A 19,380-nucleotide genomic window follows, 5' to 3' on the forward strand; every position below is an offset into this window, starting at 1 on the left:
GTTCAAAGAAGATGTAGCGATGATCAGATAATGATTCCTCATCTGATACATGCCAATTCGTCAACTCGTGACTGATTCTATTCGAGCAAAGCGTTATGTCTAACACTTCTTCTCTATTAGAAACCATGAAGGTTGGGCGATTGCCTATGTTAAGTAATCCAAGGTCTGTACTACTTAAGTATTCCATCAGACTGGAGCCTCTCAAATTGATATCTGAGCTGCCCCAGATGATGTGATGAGCATTGGCATCACTGCCCACAATCAGCGGAAGGCCTTTTGTTACGCAGTGTACAACAACTCGTTTGAAGTCATCCGTTGGGGATGGTTCATCATGTGGTAAATATACCGAACAATAGACGTATTTCCTGTTGAGGTCACCAACAGAAACATCGATTGTGATAGCACATACATCTCTGGTAGTTAACTCAGGAATGAGTGTAGCAACGATTGCTTTATTAACGAGCACGCATGCGCGGGGCATGGAGCGCGAGTTTGCCATTTCAAGCTTGTTGAAAGTAGCAAAAACTGGGTCCACAAGGTTACCTAGATAGAAGTTCCCTCTACGAAAGTAGGGTTCTTGAAGTAGCGCCACTTGGGCTGCACCATTTTGCATGAGTCTGCAAAGATTGATCGTTGCTGTTCTTTTATGCTGAAGATTGATCTGAGCTAACCTAACCGTAGCCACTACCCAAACTCGGCAGGATTAAGCTTTTTGCAATCTCAGCACGAAAAAGACCAGCAACGAAAAAACCAGATCGGTGTCTATTTAAAGTCGCCAAAGGCGAAAGAGCACAGAATACACTGTGTAAAACGCATAATGCGAATCCATATTGGTGATAATTTAAATTAAATGTCAACATATTCATAATCCCACCCTTATTAAGCCTCAGGATAGAGACTGAAGAAGGGCAGCCGATTATCTCGGAGAAACACAAGGTCACCTGCACCATTGCTCCGGGTAGCACAGGAAGGACTCAATACTGTGGAGGGCGCCCTGGTACCCCACAGGCTCCGTTTGCGGTTAGGTTTTATTTAGACCCCCCTAACCATTCATTCCTAGGCACGGTACGCATCACACCATAAATTAGGGGTCACCTGTGAGGTGGACTTTTACCACCGGAACAGGCAATCCGTAGTGTTAATTCTTAGCCAGTTGAAACAACCGCTACCGACACTACGCGGCTATCTAGGCTGCTCGGGAAAAGGAGGTTAATATTGATGATTAACTCCTGACGTGCCCATGCAGCCTTGACAACCCAACAAAGATTCGCAAAGCGTTTGCCGCTAGATTGTCAGTTTTCTTTTAACCTGCTGATACTCAACCGCTTGTGAAAATCGGAAACGAAAAGATGAGAATCATTGGAGATAACTGTAGTTTTTTGCATTTCGCTTCGGGAAGCTGTGATTTTTAAACGAAGCACACTTATGGGGGCAGGATCCGTCATTGATTTAGGAATTTTCAAAAGCAGTTTTTTTGTTCAAAATCACAAACAATTACAAGAAAATATGTTCACTGTATTCTATTCACCAACCGAAACACAGTTAGCACATTTCCATCGAATAATGTTTAGTTTTGAACAGAAAAACTGCTTTTGAAGTTTTGATGATGACGATGATTACGATGACGGAGCGTTGATCGTTAAGGCTCGAGAATCCATCAAATTATCAATTATCAAAAATTAAAAACCAGTTTTTTCGGTTAAATTTAATGCAATCCTTATGAAAATCTATCATTGTATTACGAATCGCAGTTGCAATGCAATGATAGATTTTCATGAACATCGCTTCGATTTTGAGCAAAAAAACTGGTTTTGAAAATTTGTTGAACGATGATGGTTATTTTCCTCTTAAGACGCGTCAATATGATTTTCCGTGTGTCGGATTGTTCATTTCCCGTATCAAAGCATTTTTTTTTAATTACTCTAAAACTTAATGATACTCAGACCAGCTGCACTTACACAATGAACCGACCAGATGGCTTCTTAGGACTAACAGACACCCTCAGTGTATAAGTGTTGGTGATCAATTTTTAGGCAACAATGGCTCCTGCCACGTTAGAATGCAAACTAATAAGCGAAAGTGATAGGAATTGTAGTTGCATTTCAAACTGGGGATAAACTGTAGACCAGATATACCCCTGCATCTACGCCTATTTGTACAGGAAGGTACGAGCATTCAGCCGCGATCAAACGGGAGATAGCGACGAGTAACTCAAACTACTACAATGAGTTGTGCCGGGAAGCTGATGCAAATACCTGGGGCAACGCCTATCGAGTAGTGATGGCGAAGATTAAGGGTCCAGTAACACCAGCTGAAAAGTGACCCGACTAACTGAAGTTGATAGTGGAGGGTTTCTTTCTTACGCATGCTCCTACTGCGCGGCCGCGCACACCTTAGTACGCTGACGTAGGTGAGGAACATGGCGTTATCCAAGTTTCTAGCGAAAGGATTAAAGCAGAACAAAGCTCTCGGTCCTAATATAGCACTAAAGGCAGCAATCTTGGCATTCCCAGATATATTTAGGACAGCGTTTGCAGTAGTGTCTAGCGTAAGGCTGCTTCTCAGACAGATGGAAGGGGCAAAAGCTGGTGCTGCTGCCAAAACCGGGAAAACCGTCAGAAGATTCTGCTTCATATAGACCAATATGCTTGCTGGATACTCCTGGTAAACTTCTGGAGAAGGTCATCCTCGGCAGGCTGACGATCTACACCGAAGGCGAGAACGGTTTGTCGAAAAGGCCCTTCGGATTCCGTTAAAGGATGCTATTTGGACAGTAATCGGGTGCGCGGATAAAGCGTCCAAGCAGAAGAGGAGAGGCACTCGATACTGCGCAGTGGTAAAGATAGATCTTAAGAACGCGTTCATCAATGCCAGCTGGGAGGCTATCGCCACTGCTCTACACAGAATAAGTAACGGCGGTAGTTCCACAGGGATTTATACTTGGTCCCTTGCTAACCTTGACACTGCCGAATTGAGTCAAGATCGTCGGATTCGCAGATGACGTCTTTCTTGCTGTAACTGGTGGGACTGCGGAGTAGGTGCAGATGCTGACGGCGGAATCACTGGATGACCGGAGTCAAGCTGCAGTTGGCTCATCACAAAACGGAGGTGGTGCAGGTCAGCAACTGCAAGGTGGTTCTGCAGTTGGAGATCAACGTCAGAGGATACGCAATCTCATCGAAGTGCTCTCTAAAACACCTTGGAGTAATGGTCGACCACAGGCTAAACTTCAACAGTCACGTAGAATATGCCTACGAAAAGGTAGCGAAAGCAGCTAACAATGTAGCTAGGATCATGCCCAAGAAGGAGGACCAAGAAGCAGTACGACGCGTTTTATGGAGACCGTATCATCGTCCATATTAAGATACGCTGTCCCGGCTTGGGCTGCAGCGTTGGAAACCAAACGTAACCGAGAGAAGCTGGCAGGTACGTTCCGGCTCATGGCTATACGGGTTGCGAGTGCCTACCGCACTGTATCGTCGGAAGCAGCATGCGTTATCGCCGGAATGATCCCCATCTACATCACTCTGGCTGAGGACATAGCATCCTACCAGCAAAAGGACACTAGGAATGTGAGGAGGCATAGGCCAAGTAGCATCGATGGTCACAAGCCAGTTTTGGGTCGTCGGGGAGCCAGTGAACCGGAAGTCATCCTCCGTCCGAAATCGCTGAACTGACCTCGACATCCAACTGGTCAACCAGGTCAACTCGTACAGCAAACGTCGTAGAGCAACGAAATCCACATGAGCGTCCAGTAGAAGTTCAATAGAGCCAGCCCAAGGGAAGTATGCGTCGCACAGCGGGATGAAAAAAAAAGTAGGACATGTGTGTTTGTGCTGAAACTATTGGGTTTAGCGTTTCGACATGTTCTACAAAGTTTCCTTATTTGTTGAATACTTAATTTAGACACTAAATAAAATTTCACTTAATGTAAGAAAAAAAAAATAACTTTTTTATTTATTGTTAAAATTGAAAACTGTCTAAGGAAGTAGTGTAGGCGACATCATTTCATGAAAGTTCGTCGTCGTCGTCGCACAGAAATATGTTCAAAGCCCCGGAGAGATTTTCAACCGTAAATTGGGCAAAACGAGAAGTCGCAGAGATACCATAGAAATGTCGTAGTGAGCAGCGTTTTTAACTACATTAAGCTCCAACAGCGAACTAGCAGAATAGCTGGAGGCTGAGACTGACCAAATGCATGAGCACAGCCTTTACCCGATGAAGTTCCGTGATATATTTAGTTCCTTGGGGAGATGGAGGTACAGGAGCAGTAGGGAAAGTTTTTGTGATTAAGAAGGCCTAACGTGGGTCCCACACCGTGCCAACACACAACAGGCCAGGCTTTTGAAGCTGAAGCAGACTGCCAATGTATCAGGCGTTAGGAAATACATGCTAGAATGTTGGAAGAATAGAAGCGTAGGGAAACGGTTTCTTGTCCGTCTCTGGTTCTAGAGACTGCTATGAATGAATAGCTTTAAGTGTGATAGATTAATAGTGGAATATATATAAGCAAGTGCAAAATGCAACTACAAAGTACGAGGGAAACGGACGGGCCTGGGATTGAACCCATGACCTTATGCTTATGAAGTAGAAGCGGTAATCTGGTGGTCTTATACAAACCCAGAATTTAGATTTTTATTATATTCATTATATGTTCCATAAGAAAACTGATTATCAAACATAAAGTACATTTAGCAGCTAGAATAGTTTGAAAAGCGAATTAATGATAAAGTTGACTACATGAATCACATTTATTTACACATAACACGAATAATCTTGTTTAAAACCTAATAAAAATAGAAATTGAATAAAATGCGTATGATAATAATACGTTCGCCTATCAGAACTACTTTCCTTTCGATTTCTCAGACAGTTTTTCGTAAAATTGAGTTGTTGTGTACGATGTATACGCATTGCGCCCACAAGATACTTTGTCGTTTTGCAACTTTTTCCCATTGCAATGGACCCAAAGCCGTTATGGGATGACAAAAATGCTTTACGTCTTTTGTGTGAAGCGAGCCAAGAGAGGTAAATTTGTGTCAAATTTTAAATACGTTAGTGTCTAGTTCAGGAAATGTCTATCACAGATCGTTTTCGTGTCTTGTAACATGTAAAATTACATTTTTTATTCATTACTCTTCAAGAACACGTTTTTGTGTCGTTCCATCTCTTACATCATGTGTCATTCAGTCATAACATGAGTTACGTCCACAGTAATTTTCATTATTTTTAAGAGTGTTGCCAAAATCGAACGGTTTCGTGTTGCCAAATCGAACCGTGCCAAAATCGAACGGGAAATGTATCTGGATGAGATAGAACGGTTAGTTTGAAACAAAACAAAAGAAAATTTTCAAGCCTGAAGTTTACTTTTTTGTTTCATTTGAATAAGTGTTTAGTTTACAACTGATTAGGATTCATGTAATTTGACGAAGTACGTAAGGTTTTGAAGAATGCTATAGAAACCATTTTGTTAAATGTTGATGGAGAGAAATTCATCACTTCTGTACTAGAATAGACATATTTCTCCCATATGTGCTCCGAGGGGTTTGGCAGCTATGACGCTGCGCATTTTTTATGTAAAAACAATACCATTGCCGAATAACAACGCCAAACTGATTACGGTTTCCGGAGAAATGTGGTGAATTCTTGAATACTATATCAATCCTGAGTGGACAAAATCAAATTGGGAGTCATTGTCACCGACACAAATCTCCGACACGAGGCATCAACTATCAGTTGCAACTAGAACCAATGACAGGTTTTTATAACCCCTTGAAATGTAAACACATATTGCATCAGCCAATTTGGAACTGATACGACGAGAAAGAGGGATGCAACGACCACAGTGCAGCTATTTGCTGTTTACACAAACAAACCATTAGCGTTCTGATTAGTGGGAAAGATTTTTCGTTTCCGATGATGGTATTGTGTTGTGTGAACAACACCATAAGAACGGAGATGGCGAAAACGCGCGAATGGTATGCCTGGGGTTAAAGAAATGTGAGCCGAAAAAATATTATAATGAGAGCGAATCTAGGAAACGGCAATGTCAAGATCAAGACTTTACGGGCTGCCATAGGTCGTCCGTTGTTTGTACAAATGTATAGCAGAGCTACAGAGAATAATATTGGCAGATAATTGTGTGGCCATGTTGTCTGTCGCATACAAGCTCGCGTGATGTTCAAAATATATCAAGCGTGTGCTTGAATAAGGGCGTAAGTCGCATGATCGATTTCTCTTCATCGATCCTCTCTTCTGCGAATAAAGGTGACAAGACGCAAGTTTGTCAGCATTTTTTCAGCTCAGGCCGCAAGATTGCATCGCTACCAAACGGTTTGAAAGGAAAAATGCTAACAAACCCGCATATTGTCACTTTTATTCACAGAAGAGAGGATCGATGAAGAGAAATCGATCATGCGACTTACGCCCTTATTCTAGCACACGCTTGATATATTTGACAATTGTAATTTATCTCATTCTCAAATATTTATAAGACTTAAAATACTTTCATGATAATAAATCCTTAAGCATATTGATCGAAAACACAGGAAAAATAGCATTTAATACTGCAATATTTAATTCTAACTGTAGTCGTATACTTGACTTCAACATGTGGCATTACAATTGAGGTCAAAATTCGCGTATCTGTCAAAGCAAACAAATTCATATTTTGATTTAAATGGTTATGACTAATTGGAATTTGATGCTTGCCAAATTTGCCAACAAGGGGCCCAGATAGCCGTAGCGGTAAACGCGCAGCTATTCAGCATGACCATGCTGAGGGTCGTGGGTTCGAATCCCGCTGGTCGAGGATCTTTTCGTAAAGGAAATTTTCTCGATTCCCAGGGCATAGAGTATCTTCGTACCTGCCACACGATATACACATGCAAAAATGGTCAATCGGCAAAGAAAGCTCTCAGTTAATAACTGTGGAAGTGCTCATAAGAAAACTAATCTGAGCAGCAGGCTTTGTCCCAGTTGGGACGTAACGCCAGAAGAAGCTTGCCAAATTTCTAACGCTAGACAGAAATGACCCATGTTTGAAGCATCTTACGACCTGGGAATTTTATTTATTTTTCAAGTGAAATCCCTTCCATATTGAGTAAATGAAAACAGAATTTAGTACTAAATTGTTTTATTTTAACTACACTGAAATAAATTTTATTATAGAAACTACTGAATCCATGGTAAAACTAAGAACTGAACCAACGAATTTCAACCGACTACATTAATCTGTTAACTCTACCAAAACATAGTCAATATAACTACACAAGAAAAAATATTCGGTTTATTTAACCATAGTTGCGGTATTTATGACTAGAAACATTATTTATTTGACAAGTTTCGCAGTGTACTTTTGACCACACTGTGTTGTACGGTTAGTGTCACGGATCGGAATACAATACTTTGTAGTGGATGTTACTATGAACATGGCCACATGTACTGCACTGCTCAGTGATTTTTACCAAATTATAGTAAACTTTGTAGTAGGTTGAAAATCGTTGGTGCAGTTTTTAATTCTACCATGGCTTCGGTAGATTATACAACAAAATTTGTTTGCGTGTAGGGTTTGTACACACTCAATCTGTTCGGTTAAAAATACCGACCGATTGAGTTCTGCCAGAAATGACCAGTCTTAAAAAATCAGTAAGCTAAGAAAAATTAATAATCGAAAAACAGAGATTTTCCTTTGATATTCTGCAGAGGGTTATCTTTGATTAACATACGGAAAAATGAAAAAATGCGGCAAAATTCTTATAATTTCATGAATCATGAATCACAAAAAAAAAATGATGCGGCTTTTCCGCGGTTCCATTGATTGAGATGATATGTTTAATGAGAAGAGTCAGCTAGATGAGGAGAGATGATTGATTCATGCAACTTTATTTTACTTGTAATAATCGCTAATAAGGCAATCTGCTTTCATCATATTAATATTATTATAATGGTTTTTATTTATCTAAGTTAAATAGTTGCAAGTCATGCCGTTTGATGGTATAGTGAAGATTATTGTTGTACGGTGGGCAAAACCGAAACAATACATTTTTACATTTTATTTTTTATAAAAAAATATTAACCGGCTGTTCATCTTAAACCTTTGAATGGCTTCAATTTCTCTCACAATTGTTGTAAATTGACAACCTTATTCCCGTAAAGGTAAAAAGCAGGTTTCCCGAACCCCGATGGACCTCGTTAGTCAAGGCTGATGACGGAATTCGCATATGACGGTGTGTGTTGTCAGTTTTATTTATTTTTGAGATTTCAAGCCTTTATCATCAGCTGCTGATATTACACACTTTGTACACAAACGAAAGTAGGTACACACAAACAACAACTCGGCTTGGCCCACAGACAAGTGGCGATCGGAGCAAGATCAAGTGGTTTAGTACGGAGGCTAAATACCACGACACAGTCCGATTCGCTCCATTTCCACCCCACACCCCGCGGTCATCCCGTCGAGTCGGCTGCTGATTGTTACTTAGAACCGTATACACATCTCTCACGGTCAAACAAACAGTCACGGTGCACCCCAGAGCGTTATTATCAGAAAACAAAAAACTTCTTCAAATCTGTGTCCATTAGTCCTTGTAAGCTTGTATTGTGCTCTGCTAGATAAATCCACGTAATGCGATTATCTGAAAATGTCGATATACCGTCGCAGTGATAATGAAAATCACCAAATGTTTCAGATTTAGCAAATTTGAAACATTTGCGTCCTTGAAGAACGAAAAAATCCAAGCCTACTTGAATTTTGACGTTGCGTTTGAATTGCGCGCATATCTTCTGCGCGTTACCACCGCCGCTGGATGTGGATTTAATATAAGCGCCGCAATAAATGTCTGGACAAAATTGAAAAAAAGGAAGGGTTCGATGAAATGCGCGGTTCCTAGCATCAGGTATCAGGTATCAGAAGGCCGGCTCCAAAGGCACGTTCCCCACCAGTTGGGAGATTTGTGCCATCGCCATATTTGAGCCTATTTCATCATCTACCCGATGGGAGAGGAAAGGGAAGGGAAAGATGGGAGGAAATAGGAGTGGGGTCCCTTGAAGAGGGAAGATCGCATAAGCGAAATGAGAGCATGTAGCTCCATACCACAATGGGTTCGAACAGCGCCCTAAAAAGGGCACTGCAAAACGCATGAGCGTAAAGAGAGCCTATAGCTCATTACCACAGCGGGTTAAGAATAACAGGATGTCCTGAAGATTCAGTCTTCTGTATTCAGTTTCACTTAATAAGTGTTTACCAAGTAATTGGAATCGCATTTGCGCAAAAACTGGACAGTTACATATCAGGTGATACGAAGTTCCATAATCGGAGTCACAACTATCACACACAAATGAGTCAGCACGCTGAATATTTGCCATGTGATAGTTGAGTCGGCAGTGGCCTGTCAACGCTCTGACCAAGAGACTGCAATTCTGCTTTGACAGATTTGTTAAATACTTCGCCACCTTTGGAGATGGCTCAGTAACATACAATTTTGTTTGACGACACGACTCCAAACTATTCCAATATTGCTTGTGCTGAGTTGCCGCCCAAGAGTTTATCTGAAGCTTCACCCAGCACATCGAAATTGGAATAGCCGGCTCAGGGCCAATGAAGTCATGCGATGCTCCATCGCGAGCTAGCTCATCAGCCAATTCATTTCCAGCGATGGAAGAATGGCCAGGTACCCATACAAGGTTTACAGAGTTGACTGAATTCAGTTCCTCAATTTGAGTTCGACATGCGATAACAAGCTTCGACCTTGAGTTGGCCGAAGCGAGAGCTTTTATAGCAGCTTGACTATCTGAACAGAAGTATATGACTTTACCCATTACGCGCTGTTGAAGTGCTGATTGCACTCCACACATAAGAGCAAATATTTCCGCCTGAAAAACGGTGCAGTTTCTACCAAGTGAGTAAAACTGATTCAGCCTTAGCTCACGAGAATATACTCCTGCACCAGCTCTACCTTCAAGAAGGGAGCCATCAGTGTAACATACTATATTGTTTGATATACTTCTTTCCAAATAGCCAGACGTCCACTCTTCCCGTGAAGGGAATTGTGTGGTAAATGTCCTGTAAGGAAAGTTACAAGCAATTGTGAGATCACTTGGAGCAAGGACAATTTTGTCCCAATTCACCAAAAGTGGAAACAACGAAGTGTGTGTAGATCTACGATTCACTGGATTTTTCTCCAGTAGATCCAGTACCCATAAACGGTAAGAGCAAGAAAGTGCTTCTTGTTTAAGATATATGTGTAGTGGCGCAACGTCGAAAAGGGCCTCGAGCGCTGCTGTGGGAGTTGTAGAGAACGCACCAGACATCGCCATCAAGCACATCCTTTGGAGATGGCCCAATTTTGATTGGATTGTTCTCACTTCGCCCTTTTGCCACCACACAAGACATCCATATGCCAATATTGGTCGAACAACTGTTGTGTAAATCCATTTGATATATTTGGGTTTGAGGCCCCAAGTTTTACCAAAGGTTCGCCGGCATTGACCGAAGGCCATACAAGCTTTGTTGACACTGAAATCAATGTGAGCTGTCCATAAAAGTTTGGAATCTAGAATGACTCCGACATACTTTACTTGATCAGTCACATTAATATCAGTGCCAAAAAGACGTAAAGGTCGAATTCCATCGCGGTTTCGTCTTTCCGTAAAAAGAACAATAGATGTTTTATTCGGGTTAACCGAAAAGCCATTTTGGCGACACCAACTCTCGACTACCTGAAGAGCACTTTGCATCAGGTCGAATAGGGTGCTTATGCACATACCAACTATCAGAGCTAGATAGTCGTCGGCAAATCCATAAGTTGGAAAACCGCAATTATTGAGTTGCCTCAATAGCGTATCTGCTACGAGATTCCACAAAAGTGGTGACAAGACTCCCCCTTGGGGGCATCCGCAAACACTCAATTTTCGAATCGCTGCTTGACGCAATGTCGAGAAGAGATGTCGGTTTTTGAGCATTTGATGAATCCAATTAGTCCTTGTAAGCTTGTAAATGTCTGGACAAAATTGAAAAAAAGGAAGGGTTCGATGAAATGCGCGGTTCCTAGCATACTTTGATTCACCTATAACTCTCTAACCCAATGTTACAAATTTACTTGTCCAAGTCAATATTTTCATGAAAAACTTCAAATCTTATAAATTTCATCAATTTGAATATTATACTGATATTTTCTAGCATTTAATTTTGACAATGCAATCTAGCATTCAATTTTGACAATTCAATTGCTGGGTAATTGATATACCGTTTTGATTCATATTACGGACACTTAAGGACTCAGTGAAGTATAACCCAGAATAGAACATACAAAATAAATCATTCTGTATGATTCCTTAGCGCTATCGAGCGTAGGAAGTCCTTATCTTTCGAATGGTGGGTAAAGAATACGCTTCCGCAACTTGAATAATTTTAAATCAATCAAAATGTGTGGCTTTTTCATGATTCTTATTCCGGACGCTTCCTCACTTTTGCCTCATATTCCGGACACTTTGAATCGAATTCCGGACAGCTCATGATAATCATTAATGGAACAGTCAAATCATCAATTGAAATCGTCAAACCACTAAAGAGACATCTATGGTAGTTGGGCATTATAAATTTTCTAAGATATTTATGGAAAAAGCTTACTAAAACGAGCCTCGAAAATGAGAACTTTTGAACGAAAAAAATTGAAACATTCGTGTGAAATGTTTCCCATACAAAGTAGAGTGTCCGGAATTTGAAGCTGTCCGTAATATGAATCAAAACGGTAATTTCAATTACCCAGCATTTATCGTCAATATTACACAAATTTCCTTGTTCTTCCCCTCAAATTGTCTTTCAAGTTTCATTTCCATTGCCATAAAGCTTATTCAGTTTCCCTAAAAACCATTTGATAAAATATTACGATGTTGTTGCGCACGAAAAACAGTTGCTGATTTGAGAAGTTGTCAAAATGCGTTGCATTGTTATTCAATGCACGGAATCCTCAACTAGACTTATTTGATGTTTCAGCGATGCTGTATTTAGAAAGAATAAACACATCTTAATGGAGAAAGAGTACACATGGCACCGTGAATCGACAAAAAAGTAGACTTGTGATTTCATTCACCATCGTTCTTCCTTGACCCGATCTCACCCCCATTTTTAGTGTTTTAGACACTGTACCAAAAAAAAAATGAAATTTTTGTGGAAAAATCAAATAGATTCCGGAAAAATCGTGTGAAGTGTATTGAAAAGACTTTCAACCTTCTACTAATATAACAAAAGAGAATAAAGTTCATGCGTTATACTTTGCACAAGAGAAATTTAATGTTGTAAATTTTGTCTAGTTTCAACATAGAAGTTTGTTGATATATTAAACAAAAACTACTATTTCTAAAAATGTATATTGTGATTAATTATGTGTAATAATATGTTCCCTAACATATGAATTATAAATTTTAGTAATATCAGCAACATTGGCTGAAATATTTCATAAATCATATTTTTCCGTTTCGACCCAATCTCACCCCCCAGACCCATTGTCACCCCCATCGACGGTAAGTTGAAAACAGTTTTATGATCGAAAATTCAAAATTCCTGGTCTACATCTTTTCAAAAACAAGTTAGGAAGGTCAATTTTATTTTAACACAACATTTCAAATACGCACAACTAGTATGTAGGTTTAGCATCACCATGTTGTTTAGTAGTGCCCGTTCGGTTTTGGCAATATGTCAAAAAAATTCATGTAGCCTACAGTAAGTCTATAAAAAATGCGAAAATTGTTTGAACTTTAATTTAGCATACACAAGCGTTATTTTCATTATTTTCGTGAATGAATGTAATTTATGATTACTGTAGTATATTCTGCCACAATTCCGCTATATACCTAGGACAATTTTTGTCATATTTTTTCAATATGATAACCTTAACAATATAAAGAAGCAAAAAGTTTTAAGGGTTTGTTCTCTAAAATTTTACAAAGTCAATTTCAGTCACACTTATATGTTTAATTTATATGTCAAATGCTTTTTCACCATCCAATTGTCTGGGACTCAGCAGTTAACCGCATTTAGGTACGGTTTAAGAATAGAGTAAAATAAACCTAGGATTCCTCCGCGATTTATTTTGATATGGGGGATTTATCTCGTCCGAATTGTCTGAAATTTTGCAATACGAAGCACTTTGAAACGACGTATATAGCTCTGTAGCTTTAAAAAACACTGCCAAAGTGAATCAAAGTGTGCCAAGAATAAGATATAGGGAAAGTGTACCAGTTATGGCCATAGTAGTTCCCTATTTGGCCATATGTGAAATTTCAATGACTTTCTCATTTTTATCTTTTTGAATGTTTTATCATCAAGATATATCCTATATCTCACTGCAAAAACACCCAAAACTTCTCAAAATGTGGAGACATCCAAGTCATCACGTATGGCGAAATAGGGAACCACTATGGCCATAACTGGTACACCTACCCTATCTCCATACTTTCCAAGTCCGGGATTCATCAACAATATTCCCAGCAGTTAACTGAAGATTTGATCAAGGTATCTCCCAACGATTGAACCAGAAATCATCAGCTCTGGAATCCCTGCAGTGGATATTTTAAAAAGATTGCTTATAAGTTTCCTTCGAGCTAACTATCTGCCTTGGGGAGATTGTGTCGAAAATTTCGCCATGCAATCTCCGAAAACTTTTTGGGATATCTGTTAGGCATCTACACATAAATCGACCAAAGATCACTGTGACAGATATCGATCGAAAATTCAATGAAAACAAACTAAATGATAGATTCAGAAGAGTTCCGTGAATGGATTTTGAGGGAACAGTGAAAAATTTCACCTTGTTTAATCCTTTTAAGAATTGTGCGGAATTTTAAGAGTATCCTGCCAAAAAGCTGGCAAAATCTTTCAATCTTTTATTAAGCCTCAAATATTCCAACAACTTTTTATGAGTATACGCTATGCAATGTGATATATCACATTGCACGCTATGTCTTAACCAGCAGATTATGCAAATCGAATGTACCTCGGATTTTTTTTTTCGCTTGAGTCAGGTAATGTCAAGTTCATAAACTGAAGGTTTTAAAATTGTGAATAAATCACGATGAAAAAGTTTGATGTTTATAAATAAATATATTATATTTTATTTTTTAATTATGTTATTATTATTATATTATATTATTATTTTTATATTACATTATCATTATTATGTTATATTATTATTATTATTATGTTATATTACAGGGCTGGTAGCAGTTAGACAGCAAAATAATAGTGAATTTAGTGACCAAAATGACCAAAATAGTGACCAAAAAGTGACCAAAAAGTGACCAAATAGTGGCCAAATAGTGACCAGAAAGTGACTTCAAAACTACAAGTATTGGTTATAAAAATGGCTAGAAATAAAATACGTTCAATGCGTATATAAACCAATCTACTGCCCATAACTGCTTATTTATCACATTCGTCATTTTTGACAATAGGGTTGACAAAAATCACAGTTTTTTGTAGCTTGATCGAAAGAGCACATTTTTCAAAGTTCTTCTTCTTCTTCTTTCTAGCGTTACGTCCCAACTGGGACAGAGCCTGCTTCTTAGCTTAGTGTTCTTATGAGCACTTCCACAGTTATTAACTGAGAGCTTTCTATGCCAATTGACCATTTTTGCATGTGTATATCGTGTGGCAGGTACGAAGATACTATATGCCCTGGGAAGTCGAGAAAATTTCCAACCCGAAAAGATCCTGGACCGGTGGAATTCGAACCCACGACCCTCAGCTTGATCTTGCTGAATAGCTGCGCGTTTACCGCTACGGCTATCTGGGCCCCTAAGTAAGACACAATTTTATTGCACTTCTAAAAGGTATATGATAAATGATTCAAAAAGATTTCAATCCGTCGACGTTCCAGGCCACGGGAAATTGTGAAACTTTGGATTCTTGCTCAATTTTTAACGTAAATCCAGAATATGTTAGAAACTGGATACCCTTTTCGTGTTAATACCGTGGAGAGTAGAGTGTTCATACCGGGACAAAAATTCAGGGATTTAACAAATTTCGGGATTTTCCGTTTCCCGGGATAGTAGTTCTGACACCCCGAGAATCTCGGTTTTCCCGAAATGTACGTAGAATTTGATGAAAACCACTAAACTTCAATAAAAAACAATGACATTTTTCTTATTTGATAAAACAGAAAACCATCATTGAAAAGAGTAAATATTTTCAAGATAAGACCAATGTACCAAGTAAGAAACACATATTTTTATTTGTCTAGTTGCAAAGTTTTAAGGCAAAGTAGACCGTCATTGAAATTTGAACTGGGCATCGATGATTGTGGCTAATTCATCTCACGATTGCGAAGCAAAGAAAACCGCTTGGTTTTGCACTGAGATAACTGAAAAAGTATCAGCATACTTTCTGCATGTAAGCGCAAGTAGTGATACTTTTTCGAATCAATATTACTTATGTTGACTGAGTTTTGTCACTTTGAAATTGTGAGCTGCAAAATCAACGAATGACGGGCTACTTAGCTTTAATGCTTTTCTTTTCATCATTAGCCATTTTTGTAAGCAAATACTGAGAAAGCTAATTTGAAAGTACATCTAAACTTCGATCAATAATTATCAGTTATTAACTTTGAGCATGATATTCTACAATTATCTTTTATTGTTTCTTTTGTTCTAAAGTTTTGATGAGTTTTGAAATGTCTGAAGCAAACTGCTTTAATATTATGACTTAATTTTTTACCATACTTCTATTGTCCCATGTGAATAGGAATCTAAGCAAACATGATACTGACATGTGTTTATGGGCAGTATAGAGAATTTGAAAAAATCACTAGCAAACCCATAATTAGTCAAGCTAAGTTTTGATTTTTATCAAATTCATCAACAGAATACGAAAAATATATATAAAATATGATTTGTTATAATTATTGGAAAGCTACATTATCTTTTTATTTCATTTAAAAACTTTGTATTGCTGGATTTGTAATTCCATTTCTATCAAAATACTAGTTTTATTGAACATTTTATAAATCCCGGGATCCCGGCACTTCCCGAGACAAGTCAAGATTTTTGTCCCGAATCCCGGGACAAACAAAATGGCCGGGAAATGAACACTCTAGTGGAGAGTCATCAAATGATAAACAGTTCCAGTCAACTTACTGTTATCTGTGAGTATGTTCTAGAAAATTTAAAAGTTGTTTTGTCACAATGCGACATGTAGCAGCATAACCGTCACATTGATAATATACATGAGCCTCGCAATGTAGTAGAAAATAAACTCCTATCAATATTATTTTCTGACTATTCACCCAATATTGGGTATGTGCTGTATAAAATTTCATCCAATATGCACTTTAGAGTCTCTGGTAATTTTTAGAAATTTTAGTTTCTTCTCATGGGGCTCTGCACAAAAATCATTCCTTCTCTCTCACACTTTCATATAATTAGTAAACAACAAGGCCAGTAAACGTCAAACTACCATACTAAAACAAAACAGTGCAGAGCCCCATACTGCCATAAAATGTATGGTTTTCCATTTACTCAATGCCTACTTTGGACGAATGTTACAAATATGAAGTAAACAAACCCCGGATACAATTTTTAGCAAAATTCCTGTTCATTAGCAACCTTACTGGCAAAAAATCATTGAAGATTTTGAAGTAGAGATGCAAAACTAATTACTTGAAGCATTTCTTATCAAATCTGTGGAATAATTCGAGGGAAAATTTTTAGTTGTAGACAACATTTTGGCGACAACCGTGAATGAATTTCAAACAAGTCTGAAAAAAATCCTGATAGAATTTAAACTTCAAAAGCTAAATTCGTGGCAAAATGTCTGTAAAATTAAACAATTTCTTCCAAATAAACAACAGTAAAGGCCCAAACGCAAAGATAGCGGAACGGCAACGGAAAGCGGAACCGGTTCGCCAGCATGGATCACACCATCTCGACTGAGTTGTCAACGAATGAAAGTGAACTGACACTGAGTCGACAAGCATGTTATAGTTCATGCTGGCGAACCGGTTACGCTTTCCGTTGCCATTCTGCTGTCAATGCGTTTGGGCCTTAACTCCAAAACGCAACTGATTATTGACGAATTCGAGATAAACCGAATTAGAAAATTATTCCATTCATATTAAAATATCTATATTTTAACTGATTGTTTGAATAAATAAATTAGGTTTTTAAAACAATCATATCACTCAGTGGCGGCTCGTAATTACACGTTTTATCTGATCTATGACCCTGAAAATGACTAATTTTGCATATTTGTTATTGTATGAACATGTAGATTTGATTATTTGGAATAGCCACTGATATCACTAATAATTAATTATTATTGTTCAACAAAGTTCTAGCATTCATTATAGAGACGTGTTTATGAATAGAAATAGTTTACCAAAGCCGTATGAATAACAGTGTCAAGAGTTGATTCATGGATAAATGTATAGTTTATTTGTTGGAATTTCAAATACAATTTCTTATTATTAATAAAGCCTGTCCACGTTAAATTTCGGACACCCAAATAATGGCAGCAAAAAAAAGTTACTCATAATTCAACAAAAACAATTGTTTATTTCAGAATAAAAGAGTTATATCTACAAAATAAACAGTTGACAAGGATGTTAATCCTTCTTTCTGTAAAATTCTCGAACTTTCTGTGGTACACCCGCCATCCGTGTCCGAAATTTATCGTGGACAGGCTTTAGTACTCGCTTTAGAAGTTCTGTACGAGTTTCTGACAAACTCTTTGAATTTTTTGGTTGTTATTTCTAACCATCTCTGGCTTATTCTCCGGAGGAATTTTGATGATGTTTGGAAAAATAACCTGCCTTTAATTTCATACTCATCAGATCACGAAAAAAGTGACTTTAGTGACCATTTTCGTGAAAAAAGTGACTTTAGTGACTTTTTGTTGAAAATAGTGACTTTTTAGTGACCAGGTCGAAAAAAGTGACCAAGTCACTAAAAAGTGACTTGCTACCAGCCCTGTATATTATTATTATTTCCAATTGAAAATATTTGAAAAAAAAATCTTAATTTTATGGTTTATTGCAATAGAAAAAATATATAAACTTTCCTGTTGAAAACATGTTATCGTACGTCATTTTACCATATGAATTGGTCGTGAAAGATCATACAAATAAATTTACAAATAGAGTAAAAAGAATTCAGTTTGTTAAACAAATGTTGATGTAATTGATATTTGCAATCTACGAGTGTCTTACGAAAGCATCGTTAATAAGAATCCTACGATATTTCTGTATAATTTTTCTATTTAAAATGGATGAACTTTCTTCAAAATTATCTAGTTTTAATGTTTTTTGTCCAAATTAGTGTGAATACATATTTTTCATAATATCATAAATTTTCAAATCCTTCATATTAAATACATAACAATTAGAAAAATCTAAACAAATAACGATTTGAAGTATATTAATCCCTTTTTTGTTATCCACAGGAGAAAGTTAAAATTACATTATTCACATTAGTTGGACGTGAAGATGTTGTTAACTATTGATTTTTCTGGAGAATCATGGTAAATGTAAAACTGTTCAGATATCGTTGATTTTCTTAAAATTTGAAAACGACTGCTGAGCACTGAATTGATGGATTTTATTTTCTGATAATTCCGGTCTGTGGAGCACCGTGACACAGAGCAATAGTCGTAGACAAGCCGCGGTGGTCTCATCCCGGGCCGGAGTCGTATGTCCCAAGATTCTCAACGTGTGCGAAACGAAAGCGCGCGGCTCTTGATTCGCGATGTGTGCGACTTATTTTGTTTAGTATTTCCGTTGCAGCCTCACGGGAAACCTCGCAAACCTGCACAGGATCCAAATTAAACGGTAACATCATTCTAAAACGTTCTCGATCGTTAACAACATTGTGCAATCGTTTCGCGTGTGTCCGAATAACAACCTTTTCGTACGACAAAGTCTGTGAGTAAAGATCGCGATCGTGGGCGTTCTGATTACGTGAAATGGTTCGCTCCCAATGGAACGGTGAAGGTGCCGTATGGTGAAAATGCTGGTCATTGGTGAATTTTTACTCCGGTGCAACAGCAGAAGATACCGAGACAAAACGACAACGCCCGATCGGCTGATATCTACGTAAATCAGTGTGGACGTCAGTGTGCAAAAATCAACAACGATAACAACAAGTGTACAACAACAGTACGATTCAATTGTTATTCGGGGTGTGAAAAAGTTGAAACTAGTGGAAGTGATCGCGGCGAAGGAGCAAAAGAAAGGGGTTTCTCAAAATGATGTGTCAGCACCATCACATGTTAGCTGTGCAGTCAATCCACCAGAAGAGTGATTTGCGTAAGTGTTACATTACATTGGTTGATGGGGAGATATTCGCTGATGGCCGGCAGAAGAGCAGAAGACGCGATCGCGTTCACCGAAC

At 38.4% G+C, this 19,380-nt stretch overlaps 2 protein-coding genes across 7 annotated transcripts in view; one reads left to right on the plus strand and one right to left on the minus strand.

Moving 5' to 3' along the window:
- LOC5565314 (dedicator of cytokinesis protein 9) overlaps positions 1 to 19,380 on the minus strand; it is a 301,107-nt gene that overhangs the window by 211,313 nt on the left and 70,414 nt on the right. The window lies entirely within an intron of this gene.
- The window catches only part of LOC5565323 (protein phosphatase 1L), a 112,519-nt gene continuing 111,845 nt past the window's right edge, over positions 18,707 to 19,380 (plus strand). Inside the window, exon 1 of the mRNA XM_021846839.1 lies at positions 18,707 to 19,295. Coding sequence (XP_021702531.1) covers positions 19,235 to 19,295 — 61 coding nt within the window. The 5' untranslated portion in view covers positions 18,707 to 19,234. The remainder of the gene's footprint in view (positions 19,296 to 19,380) is intronic.

This window comes from Aedes aegypti, chromosome 2 (assembly GCF_002204515.2).
Source record: "Aedes aegypti strain LVP_AGWG chromosome 2, AaegL5.0 Primary Assembly, whole genome shotgun sequence".
Taxonomy (NCBI): domain Eukaryota; kingdom Metazoa; phylum Arthropoda; class Insecta; order Diptera; family Culicidae; genus Aedes; species Aedes aegypti.